The sequence below is a fragment of the Procambarus clarkii genome, chromosome 9 (assembly GCF_040958095.1).
Source record: "Procambarus clarkii isolate CNS0578487 chromosome 9, FALCON_Pclarkii_2.0, whole genome shotgun sequence".
In the NCBI taxonomy this organism is placed as follows: Eukaryota; Metazoa; Arthropoda; class Malacostraca; order Decapoda; family Cambaridae; genus Procambarus; species Procambarus clarkii.
This window is the reverse complement of record NC_091158.1, coordinates 19,797,799-19,810,377: the sequence shown is the minus strand read 5'-3', so window position 1 is coordinate 19,810,377 and position 12,579 is coordinate 19,797,799. Positions and strand designations below refer to the sequence as shown.

Genomic DNA, 12,579 nt, shown 5'->3' with positions numbered 1-12,579 from the left:
GATTATCACATAACGTGGGAACATTAGTAGTACTGCTGTCAAAACATAGATGGCGCCAGGACAAACGGTAATTCCTATGGACTCGGATACAAGACACTCTGTACATTGACAACATCGCACACTAATATTTTTACCACTTCGGACACCACCCCGTTTCGTACACGTGTGACGTGTGGGCTCTTATCTGCCCAGTACTAGTGTTATCTTATCACTGCTGCTACCTCAATGTTCAGGAACGGTGAGTGGATCAACTGTGGGCATTGTGTAATTAAGGGGGGGAAGTAATAATTTGAATGTTAGGTCAGGTGAACTGATCTGAGACATGTACAAAGTAATTTATTCAAGTGGGAATCTATGTAGGGCAATAAGTCTGAGTGTAAACTTTTGTTGACTGTGATAAGGTAGTTTACACGCAAAAATACTGTATCAAAGGTCCAGTGTAACTCAAAAGGCCAACAGCTTCCAGCCACAATGTAACTAATATTGCTATTGAGGTGGCTCTCCACATCTAACTGCTGTTCATGTATGGTATTTTTTTTTTCAGGATTTGTCTTAAAACATCAGGCTGCTTTGAAACAGATAGGAAGAAAACACTACAAATATCTTTCAAGTAAGGTGTATATGTATTTGGCCTATATAGTATTTTTTGTATTTTGTTTATCCTCTCCCATATACTGTACAGTACAGTATATAATTCCCAGCATCGGGGGGACAGGAAGCCTGTACTTAAGATTATCGAGGTTTCCTAGGTCACTACTGAACTTCCCCAGGAATTCATGGGAGATAATCTACCAGGTACTTCTCCCCCAATAAAGATGCTATTGGTAGGTTCCTGACCTTTTCCCCATCATTATTTCCATGACCTTGCCTTTTCTTTTTTCATCACCATTAATCCTGTCTATCTCGTGTCATATTCTAAAGCTTGCTCAGGTAATATGTTATTTCTAATAAATTTGCTCTTAACTTGGTATTTCTCTACATCATTGTCAGCCCTTTGTGCTCTTCAACATTTCTCCTATTTGTATATACAGAATTCACTTATTTTTTCTTGCAACTCTCTTGCAGCTTCCTCACCCCATGAAGCACCGGCTCTTATTTTTGTACCAGTTTGTACAACATTGTGCACCACTCTAGTATTCCTAACCAAGTGGTTTTTGTATACTGTACTTAAGATTCATCTGCTCACAGTTTTTTGCTTCACGGTCACCATCAATTTTCATTTTGTACTTGTCAGGGATGTGACTATGGTTAAAGTAAGCTAATGTAACCTCTGTTTGAAATTTATGTGAATGCAATTCTAACTCTTACCAGTATTACTAGCTCTCCACATGTGTATGACTTTAAATTTGACAGTTGTATGACTAGAAAAATTTTTGTCTCTAAAATTATTTCACTTTAAATAATAGTTTGAATTTTATATTAAACTTTTATGTACCTTAAGCTAGTTATATGCCTATGGATTCTGCCCTTAAGTACTGTTGTACTACCGTTAGAAAAAAAAAAATTCAATGTTCCGGGCAGAATTTTCATATTTATTTTAGTGTAGATATTCAAATTATGGCATTATCATAGGTATATATAATTTGTCTCAAAACATTGCTAGATTTTATAAAACATCATTGTGAAGCAGTAGCAAATCTTATTACCTGTTTGCTACCATTTTAATAGAGTATGCCTTCAAGAGCTTTACTAGTATTTTGAAGTTTGTTGTCATGATTTAGGAATGTGTATGATTTACATTATGGAATTCTAGTACAGTACATTAAACTTGGTTTAGTGGGGAAGTGAATGTTTGTTATTTACCAATTTACCACATGATATACAAGAATATGCTCATCATTACCATTGTAATCATTGCTATCAACTTATATCTTGTATCTACTTATACAACTCATTATCTTCAGATGTTTTCGGGGCTTAGCAGCCCCGCTGCCCAGTCCTCGACCAGGCCTCCTTTTTGTTACATATCCACATGAAGCAGCCCGTAGTAGCTGTCTAACTCCCAGGTACCTATTTACGGCTAGGTTAACAGGGGCATCGGGGCAAAAGAAACTCTGCTGCCATTTATTTTTATTTTATTTATTTTATTTTATTTATGCATATACAAGAATGTACATAAGGAATGTGAGGATACAAATATGGTAATTACAGTCTTGTAAAGCCACTAGCACTCGCAGCGTTTCGGGCAGGTCCTTAATCTAAGAAAATTTTAAGGAGGTAAATACTTGTAAAATTTATAGACAAAAAAATGATAACAGATTACATGAAATGAAAAAAAAAGATGAGAGAAAATTGTAGGTACAGTATATTAAAGCACATAGGTAGCTAAGATTGATTGCAATGACAGCTTGAATGGTAGTTGACAAAAATTGGTAGTTACAATACAGCATATGGCTAGCACATAAAAGAAGACAGCAATGAACACAATGATAAGGTTGTTTGATATTACATAAAAATTAGGAGATTGGGTAACACTAGGTACAGAGCAAATTTAAAGCTCAGTGTAGGAAACTAAGAAGATGAAGTTAGGTACTTTTTGGTTTTGCTTTTAAATAAGGCAAAAGTTTTACAGTTTTTCAATTCACTAGGGAGTGAGTTCCATAGACTAGAACGTTCCATAGAATAGGAAGTTTCCACTTCCACCAGGGATTGAACCCGAAACCTAAGGACTACAAATCCTGAGTGCTGTCCGCCTAGCTGTCAGGCCATAGTTCATATGTTGACCGCAGATTTTCTTATAACGTACCTGTTGATTATCTTCAAATTTGCTATAAATACCTACTTAAAAATTATCTTTTAGATTAAGGACATTCCCAACATGCTATGCGTGTTAGTGACTTTGCAAGAATGTAAAAACATCAATGCTATGTGCTCTCATAAACCCAATGTACCTCCTTGTATACAGTATATAAATAAAAAACTGCATCGTTTAATATTAAATTACTTTTCCAAAAATTGTAATCCTTTTCATTTTTGTCATGCAAAGAGCATTTTTTTTTTTGTATAGTGCAGTTTTACTTTTTCTCATTGCAGCTCAGGAAAGGATACCCTTACAGCATTTCAATTCTCGTATCAAACAACAGCAATCAAAAATGTCGAAGCGAGTTCCACAGCAATATGACTATTTTCTTGTGCTTGATTTTGAGGCCACGTGTGAAAAATCTAAACAAATTAATCCACAGGTTAGTCAGTACCATTATCAATTAAATCACAAACAGAGAATGATTACAAATGTATTGGCATGAGTTACTGGAGCTGTGAACTTCATTAACATATTTTGCATGGCAAAAAAATATCTACTGTATATAGATTCTTGTGGAATAAAATGGATTTAAAGTAGATGTTAAATGATTGTATGTCCTACTTGGGAGCAGTGTTTTTCAAAGATTTTCCATTATCCAATTTAATAATTAAAACCACTTTTTTTCTCACTATGATCCAAAGAAAACGAATGTGATGTTTTGTAATTGGATAAAAGACAGCAAATATAGCATGAGCTAATTAAACTTAATTTCTATTGTTAAGTTCAACATTCCTTTAACAAATATAATTGCAAGGTGCAGGGGGTATAGATAACAGCTAATTCAGCCCCCACACATCGACAACGTGTGGGGTTGATTGGCTGTAATTCCACTAAAATTCACGATAAGCATCCAGTAGATAGATGTGTTGCTACTTTCAGGCAAGTCTTTTTTTTGGAGAGGGGCTTTTGTGGTGAAGGGGGGATTAATTGTTTTGTATCTAACTGTTACTTTATAGAGGAGGGGGCAACCAAATGTTATAGCTTGGAAGAATGGAGTTTAGTAAATATGAAAAGCACCTTTCTAAACTAGTGCCATTAAGTTTTAGCTGGTCCCCTCCTTTATTGTCCCTTTTGTAGCATGCTGTGTGTGTTTGGAAAGACTGAGTGGAACCAAAATGTCTGCTAACTGTTGTGATGGCAGCCACATGTACTACGTTTTGTGATAAAAAGTTTTATGGAATGCATCTTTGTCGGTCATTTCAGGCTGGATTGAGTTTCTCAGTGGGATGACCCCACCTAGAGCACTCTTAATGACCTCTCAGGGGCTGCTGGGAAAGATTCCTACAGTGCCAGTGCTGGGAAAGTCATCTTCCATGACCCATGTCCAGAGTACACAGCATATCATCAAGCAGTTCTCATTAATTTATTAGATTGTTTTTTTATGGTTTGATGCAGATGGAGAAGAATGAATGGAATGAAGTTGAGAGGAATATGAATAAAAAGTTTAGAGAGAAAAATAAGATCACTTAAGATTATGATGACACATTGAAGAGAACACTGGACTTGCCAATAGGTTTTCGAGTTAAATAAGGTGGAATTGTTAGGGCGTCAAAACACGTGGACTTGAAAATTGTTGTGTGGAGGAGTGTACTGTATATACTAGGTAGTTCTGCAATAATTAAATTTATTATGAAAAAATATAATGGAAAATAATTGAAGTGTATACTGTAATGGAAAATTGTATATTTAGCATTGGCAGGGATGAAGTTCAAGATATGCCTAAATACAAATACAGTATATTTAAATGTTATGTAAATGTAAAAAGTTAGTTTAGTAATATATTTATTATGTGTGAGGATACTGTGGATGGTAGTATAGTACAGTGCCTAGGTGGTGCAAAAGATAAGAGAATAAAGATATCAAAGGAAAGATATCCATTCTTTTCTCTTCCAGGTTAAAGAATCCACACCTCATGAAAGTGGGAAATGGAATAGTGATAATGATAGGAGTGAGGTAGAGTGGGAGATGGGTGAAGTCTGCTGTTTAGCTCCTAATGTTTTGGAATTTCATGGTTTAATACCAAGAAGTTGCATTTAATGGAGAGCAGGATTGTGTACAAGTAAAACTGTCTGGAGGTGGATGGAAGCTGCAAGGATATCTCCATGATCATCTTAACACTTAGGAAAGAACTCACTAATTCATGAACTTAAATATTTATCTTATTGTTTACACCTCAGGTGTAAACAATAAGAAGGAGCATTAATTATAAAAAAGGAGCATTAATTATACACGTGTTCTGTATTAAATTGACCTTAAATTTTGTTGTTGTCTTTTTTATTTTTTTCCTCAGGAAATCATTGAATTCCCAACCCTAAAAGTGAACGCAAAGACTTATGAAATTGAATCACAATTCCATCGGTTTGTGAAACCAATACACAATCCCATATTGAGCCCTTTCTGCACGGGCCTGACTTCAATAACACAGGTAGCGTAATCGATAAAATGGTATGCATTATTAGGATACTGTAGTTGTTAGAAATTAAATTATCTAAGGATAGTTATTATTCTAACTAATGGCTTGCCTAAGAGATGACTATAATTGACTACAGTTATTTTACTGTAAATGATAAGTTTGTAAGGGTACAAAATCTAATATGATGCTGCAGATCTCATTAGTAAAAGTCTTTTTTTTTTTTCTTAGTTTTTTTATGTATAATTTAGTTATTCTTCATTTACATTCCCAGAAAGTTGCAAATTTGTTAGAAATAATTATATATGTTATAAATCTTTAATTCCATATTTTGGTTGTGTATATATCACATGGTAATGCAACTGAGACTTTAAACACATTCATATTACCTATATACAATGTTTAACATTTTACCAAGCACAGTACAAGAGTCTCAGTTGAGTGGATCAGTCTGTTGCACAGCCTCATTTTCGAGCACAAGATTAATAGGAGAAACCTACTACAATGCCATTGTGCTTGAATGATGCAGTAAAGCAGAACATTGTTTACGGCATCTTGATAAAGGATGTAGATTTCATCTGAAATTTTGGTTTTAATACACATACATTATGGGGTCTTTCCATCACCTTCATAAAACTGATTGTTCTATGGCCTCTTGTTGATGCAAGACTTTTATAGTTCAGTTTTTGTGCCACAATTCTATTTTAATTTTATTTTCTTAGCACAAATAATATAAAATTATGTACAATTGTATTATATTAAAATCACATTATAATTTTTTAACTCAAAACTTGTGAAAAGCCCACCAACCTTAATGGGTTTCCCCATAAAATGCAATATAATCGGGAAAAACATTGACAAACTAAAATATTCAAAAGACTTGGGTGTAGATGGAATTCAATCCAAAGTCATTAAGGAGCTGGCAGACAAACTGTGTACCACTGACGCTCCTCTTCTAAAAATATCTGGACCAGGGGATAGTTCCCCTAGAGTGGAAACATGCAAATGTTACCCTATCTTGAAAAAAAAGGCAAAAAGGGATCTGCAGAAAACTACCATCCAGTCAGTTTGAGCTTGCATATCTGCTTGGGTGCCATGTGTGTATTATACGTACACCTTTGTAGTATCAGTACTCACCTAGTCACCTAGTTGTGTTTGCGGGGGTTGAGCTCTGGCTCTTTGGTCCCGCCTCTCAACTGTCAATCAACTGGTGTACAGATTCCTGAGCCTATTGGGCTCTATCATATCTACATTTGAAACTGTGTATGGAGTCTGCCTCCTCCACAACAAACTTAATGCATTCCATTTGTTAACTACCAAGACACTGAAAAAATTCTTTCTAACATCTCTGTGGCTCATCTAGGTATTAAGTTTCCAGGTGGAAACTTAGTACCGAGTAACTTAGTACTGGCTGTCACTTTAATGAAAGAAGGGTCTATTATTTTAATTGCAGTTTCCTTTCCCACCTTACTTTTAAAGACCACAATGCAGTAACTATCTCAACTGCAAGAAAAATAACAGATTGGATAACAAGAACCTTTTAAAGAAGAGATGCCACACCAATGATGATACTTTTAAGACACTGATGCTTTCTAGAGTGGAATATTGTTGCACACACTAACAGCCCCATTTATAGTTGCAGAAATTGCTGACCTGGAGAGCATGTAAAGATCTTTTAGTGCTAGAATCCATTCAATAGAACATCTAAATTATTGGGATCACTTAAAAATTTGAAATCTGTATTCCCTAGAACATAGGCAGGAGAGAGACATAATAACTTACACTGAAAATACTAGAAGGACTGATTCCAAATCTATACATAAATGACACCACATGAGACTAGAAGGCATGGCAGGACATGCAAAACAACCCCCATTGAAAGGCAGAGGTGTAATAAGTACACAGAGAACTTTATCAACATAAAAGACCCACGTTTTTTCTTCACTCTCCCTTCTATACATACGGGGCATAACTAGCTGACCTCTCAAAGTGTTCAAAAAAGAGAGCTTGATAAACAACTTCAAAAGGTACCTGACCAACCAGGCTGTGACTTACACCAGGCTGCAAGCAACCACATTTAACAGTCTGGTCAGAGACCAGGCTATGGGGATGCTGGTCCTCAGAATCAACAGGTTTGCTCTATACACTGGTGCATAATTATCATAACTTGTAATTGCCATTTTTATCTTGTTTACCAGGATGTTGTGGAAAAAGCAGACCCATTTCCCACTGTTTTTAAAGAATTTGACAAGTGGATAAAAGAGGAGGTGGGACTTGACAACACTTTTCTTTTTGTCACATGTGGAGACTGGGATCTCAAGACTATGCTCCCAAATCAGTGTGACCTAGAAAATCTCCAACTGCCTTCTTACTGTAAGGAATGGTTGAATATTAAAAAGGTAAATACAATTAACATTTTAATTCACAATTCGATAAAATTGTTCCTTTCAAAGTTTGTTCGTTACCAGATTCTCAAAGCTCCAGAAAAACTAGGAATTCCCCTGTGACATTATCTCGTAGTTTCTGATTTCTTCCAGTTTTCTACGTTGTACACCAATAATTTATTCAATTATTTATAAGTTAGAGGAAAGGTTTGTAGTGTAAATATAAATGAGGTTTGCCTGTACACGTACTGTAATATAATAATAATGGAATTATGTATTTGTAAAACTTTCAGAAATGAATACATGTATGCAGTTTTAACATTACATTTTCTTTACAGTCCTATGCTATTGTGAAAGGAGATTTTATCAAAGGCATGATGCCAATGATTAGGGGTCTCTCACTCATTCACACTGGCCACCTGCATCGAGGACTTGGTAAGATAACCAATATATATATTCCTTCATTCTGTATGTATATGTGTATGTGTAATCACCTAGTTGTACTCACCTACTTGTACTTGTGGGAGATGAGCTCTGGCTCTTTGGTCCCGCCTCTCAACTGTCAATCAATTGGTGTACAGATTCCTAAGCCTGCTGGGCTCTTATCATATCTACATTTGAAACTTTGTATGGAGTCTGCCTCCACCACATCACTAGCTAATGCATTCCATCTTTACTACTCCGACGCTGAAAAAGTTCTTTCTAACGTCCCTGTGGCTCATTTGGGTACTCTGCTTCCACCTGTGTGTCCCTTTGTTCGCGTACCCCCCATGTTAAAGAGTTTATCCTTATCTACCTTGTCAATTCCTCCGAGAATTTTGTAGGTAGTGATCACGACCTTGCTCTTCTGTCTTCCAGAGTCATGGGGTGCATTTCTCACAACCCTCCCTCATAACAAATGCCTCTTAGTTCTGCGACTAGCCTAGTGGCATACCTTTGAACTTTTTCCAGCTTCTTATTCTTGACAAGGTATGGGCTCCATGCTGGGGTTGCATACTCCAGGATTGGTCTTACATATGTGGTATACAAGGTTCTGAATGATTCCTTACACAGGTTCCTGAAGGTAGTTCTGATGTTAGCCAGCCTCGCATATGCCGCAGATGTTATTCTTTTTATGTGGGCTTCAGGAGACAGGTTTGGTGTGATATCAACTCCTGGATCTTTCTCTCTGTCCGTTTCATGAAGGAGGACTTCTCCCATTCGGTATCTTGTGTCTGGCCTCCCATTTCCACCACCTAGTTTCATTACTTTACACTTACTCTGGTTGAACTTTAGTAGCCATTTGTTGGACCATGGCTACTAAAGGGGCCTGGTGGATAGCGCGCAGGACTCGTAATTCTGTGGTGCGGGTTCGATTCCCGCACCAGGCAGAAACAAATGGGCAAAGTTTCTTTCACCCTGAATGCCCCTGTTACCTAGCAGCAAATAGGTACCTGGGAGTTAGTCAGCTGTTACGGGCTGCTTCCTGGGGTGTCTGTGTGTGTGGTGTTGAAAAAAAAAAATAATAGTAATAAACAGTTGATTGATAGTCGAGAGGCGAGCCGAAAGAGCAAAGCTCAACCCCCGCAAAAACACAACTAGGTGAATACACACACACACAGGTGTGTGTAATTACCTAAGTGTAGTTACAGGATGAGAGCTATGCTCTCATCCTGTATGTGTGTGTGTGTGTGTGTGCGCTAATTATTTTTGTAGCTCGTATGAGAATTGACAATGAAGATTATAGCTAACTAGATGCTAAAAGTGGTTGTTGGTAAACAAGTTGAACCTCACTATACTTGTTTATGCAAGTTGAAATTTATTCAAATTAGGTTGCCATTCCAATTGAGTAGATTTTGTGCAATAACAGTATGTGAACCGTAAGGCCAGCAGTGAATGTGTAAAACACCTACTGTATATGTGCAGTATACTCAGTTGCTTCGTAGGGCATGGATCTTTCAAATACCATTGGCAAGCCTTACAGAAAGTAGGCCAACATTCTGCAATGGAGCAGCAGCAGCAATCTTTTCAAACATTCCTGTTGCTTCATGCTGGTAATGAGGTACTGGGTAAATACTCACTCCATCCAGAATGAACTCTAGAAGATTTAACCATGATGACTAAGCTCTTGTTGGCAACAGAAGAATTGCTGAATAGCACAAACTGCCAGTTGGTCAGGACTGCCACTAGGCATCAGCTTGACATCAGCACAGGGTTTCCCAACTCTAATATCTTCACAATTTTCTTGATGCAAATAGAATCTCAACAAATATCTGAAGGTCAAACTCTAACTTTACCACTCTACAAAGCACCCGAGAAATATAGGAATTAGTACAGTACAGGGTTTATGAGACGTAATTTAGTCTGCTGTCAAATCTGGAAATACTGATACAAGGCAGCCTTAGTGTCTTGCTACAGTAGTACTGTATGATCAGTCAGGAATGTTTTGAAAAGATTCCTGTTGCACTGGCAGTGCAGAACATTACTCTGCCCTGACTGACATGATTCTGAACAATGACCTTCAGTGATCTTGCCCTAGGAGCATCAGGATACTTGCTACAAAAGAAGCTTTCATATTTACTCAAAGCCTGATTTTTTTTAAGAGTACTAAAGTTATAAATTTAATTCTTTAAAACAAAAAAGTACTTTTGTCCATGACATGACATTGTAAATCTAGTGATACCATACCAAGTGTTATATACAGTATTTAAACATTATTGGATCTTATTAAAATGTGTATTGAAAAAATTTGTTTTTGATTTTCTAGATGACTGTTTAAACATTGTCAAGATCTTGAGGGCACTGGCAGACCACGGATGCAAGTTCCTGCCGACGATGTCTATTCAGTAGCATACAGTACAGTATTTCAATTATGTGCTAGGAAGTTCAATTTGATTCTTCTGCAACAAGGAGCTTTTGGTGCTTTTTAACCTTACATTTTCAGAAAAGTGGTTACAGCTTAGCTGAATGCAAAGGGGCATTTCAATTATTTTAATTTGTGAGGGGGGGGGGGGTATTACTGTACTTTCTCATCAAAATGATAAATGCAAAATTGTAACCGACATGAATGCAGGCCATGATTTTGCTCACTTCGAATGCACATAATTTTTCCAGGAATTTAGGCGATTCATATTAAGAGCGTCTATTTACCAAATAAAATAACTGAAGTAGACAACATGAGATGACAAGTATTTTTCAGTTTCATCTAAAACTGTTTATATTTTACATGCTCCCCATTTTGTTAAAGAGGTACAAGATAATGCTAGGTAATTAACAGTGTGACTATAGAGCACTTGAAAGATACCCTGTTCTAGTATCAGACCAGGGTTATGATAATGGGGTGAGGGAATGGTGCCCAACCTCTTTGAACAATGGGAATTGAGCACGGAGCTGCAACAATTGAGGCCATTGCTGTTCTGACTAATCTATTTGGATGAATCATTCTAAAATCAATCTAGTAAACAAAATTATGAAGATTCTTTAATTTGGCACTCATTAAATGCACAAAATAAAATATAAAAAATGTCTAATTTGTACTTTTCCAAGTCTAATGATGTCATACTTATTCAGTTATTACCTCTTTTCAGCAAGTTTTCTAATAGATAATTTCAAGGCTTGTTATGGGATGTATAATATTTTCTTTACGGTGTTATATGGAATACTTCACGCATAGTCTTTTGAGAGAGCAGAGATACGTTTGTAGATAGTGTGGCAGTGGTGCGTGTAATGCTCTTGTTGAGGAGGGTGCCATATTATGACTGGTCTTCTTTTCCATCATTTCTAAGTTTTAACCAAACCATAAAAATACGTAAGGGCAAAATAATTATGTATATTGTACATAAGTTTTAATCTTCAATCAGAGTTCGGCTTGTACAGTATGTATACTCAGTATATAGAGTGACGTTTCGTTTGGAAGCGTTTGAATGGAGCTCGGTGCAGTGAAGTCAGGATGCATCGAGTATCATCTAAATGTAATTACCTAAGTGTAGTTACAGGATGAGAGTTATGCTCGTGGTGTCCCGTCTTCCCAGCACTTTGTCATATAACGCTTTGAAACTACTGACAGTTTTGGCCTCCACCACCATCCCACTTAGCTTGTTCCAACCATCTACCACTCTACAAAAGAAAATTTTCTAATGTTTTTGCGGCACCTTTGTTTCCAGCTATGTGTCCTCTTGTTGTTGAAGTTCCAGGTCTCGGATATGTGTAGTAGTTTTCATGTGCTTTGATTATTTAACTCTGTTCACGCCCCATAACATGTAACCCAAGTTTTCCTGCATATCCAAATTGGCATCAGATACAAAACTTTTTTCTTATGAAAATATGCATAAATTCATGTTCTATAATTTATGGCAACTAAAAATAGGTCTGAACCAATTAAGTTGGATAATCGAGACACTGTATTCTGTGTAAAGTACTGTACTGTACTGCAATTGCTCCCATAATTAAGGCATGCACAGTTCTATGATGCTGTGGTCACATACGGCCATAAGGCCAGTAACTTCTTTTGTACTTGTGATCTCATTCGTTACACATTGTTGTTTCAACCCCATGATGGAAAATTTATTGTTAAAACAATTTTAAAGTGTTTATTAATGTACAGTATTTTCAAATGATTAAATTGTCAATAAATATCAGAAGATGTGTATATTGAATACCAAATTATATACCAGGCTTATACTGTACTAAATATGGGTCCAATATATATCACTCATGATGTCAATACGAGAGCAAAAGACAAGGCGAGTGATGACGTCGAAGGCATTTGATTCACAAAAGATTCTATCGAGGGACAAGTGACCCAGAGGAAAGCAAGACTAACGTTTACCCCTAAAATAAAGACGTTCTACGAAGAAATGAGCGACTCAGCAGAATAATGCAGTTTAGACAATAAGGAGCAGGGCATTATTACGTTAAGTGCATCTGGCTGATACACAGCATATTCAGAGCCACTGTCCAATGTCTATTACGGTGGTAGGAGAAAAGTCACAGTTATGTATACA

The 12,579-nt window shown here is 36.6% G+C and overlaps 1 protein-coding gene across 5 annotated transcripts; it reads left to right on the top strand.

Moving 5' to 3' along the window:
* Positions 1-68: 68 nt before the first annotated feature.
* Positions 69-12,216, top strand: LOC123766143 (ERI1 exoribonuclease 3). Of its 5 annotated transcripts, none has more exons than XM_069321247.1 (8): positions 84-238; positions 545-610; positions 1,905-2,006; positions 3,034-3,182; positions 5,094-5,228; positions 7,412-7,612; positions 7,936-8,032; positions 10,344-12,216. In XM_069321247.1, the coding sequence occupies exons 4-8, from the start codon at positions 3,093-3,095 to the stop codon at positions 10,424-10,426; spliced, it is 606 nt and encodes a 201-aa protein (XP_069177348.1). In that variant the 5' UTR covers positions 84-238; positions 545-610; positions 1,905-2,006; positions 3,034-3,092; the 3' UTR covers positions 10,427-12,216. The 5 variants fall into 5 exon arrangements, with proteins under 5 accessions (XP_045610988.1, XP_045610990.1, XP_069177348.1 ...); XM_069321248.1 differs by lacking the exon at positions 84-238 and adding an exon at positions 286-331; XM_045755032.2 differs by lacking the exon at positions 1,905-2,006 and having other exon boundaries at positions 69-238.
* The last annotated feature ends 363 nt before the right edge of the window (positions 12,217-12,579 follow it).

Bases quoted from the DNA above. Each gene is read 5' to 3' on its own strand.
- LOC123766143 (XM_045755032.2), top strand. The intron at 5,229-7,411 runs GTAGCGTAATCG...CTTGTTTACCAG, and splicing joins GCCTGACTTCAATAACACAG to GATGTTGTGGAAAAAGCAGA. The intron at 7,613-7,935 runs GTAAATACAATT...TTTTCTTTACAG, and splicing joins AATGGTTGAATATTAAAAAG to TCCTATGCTATTGTGAAAGG.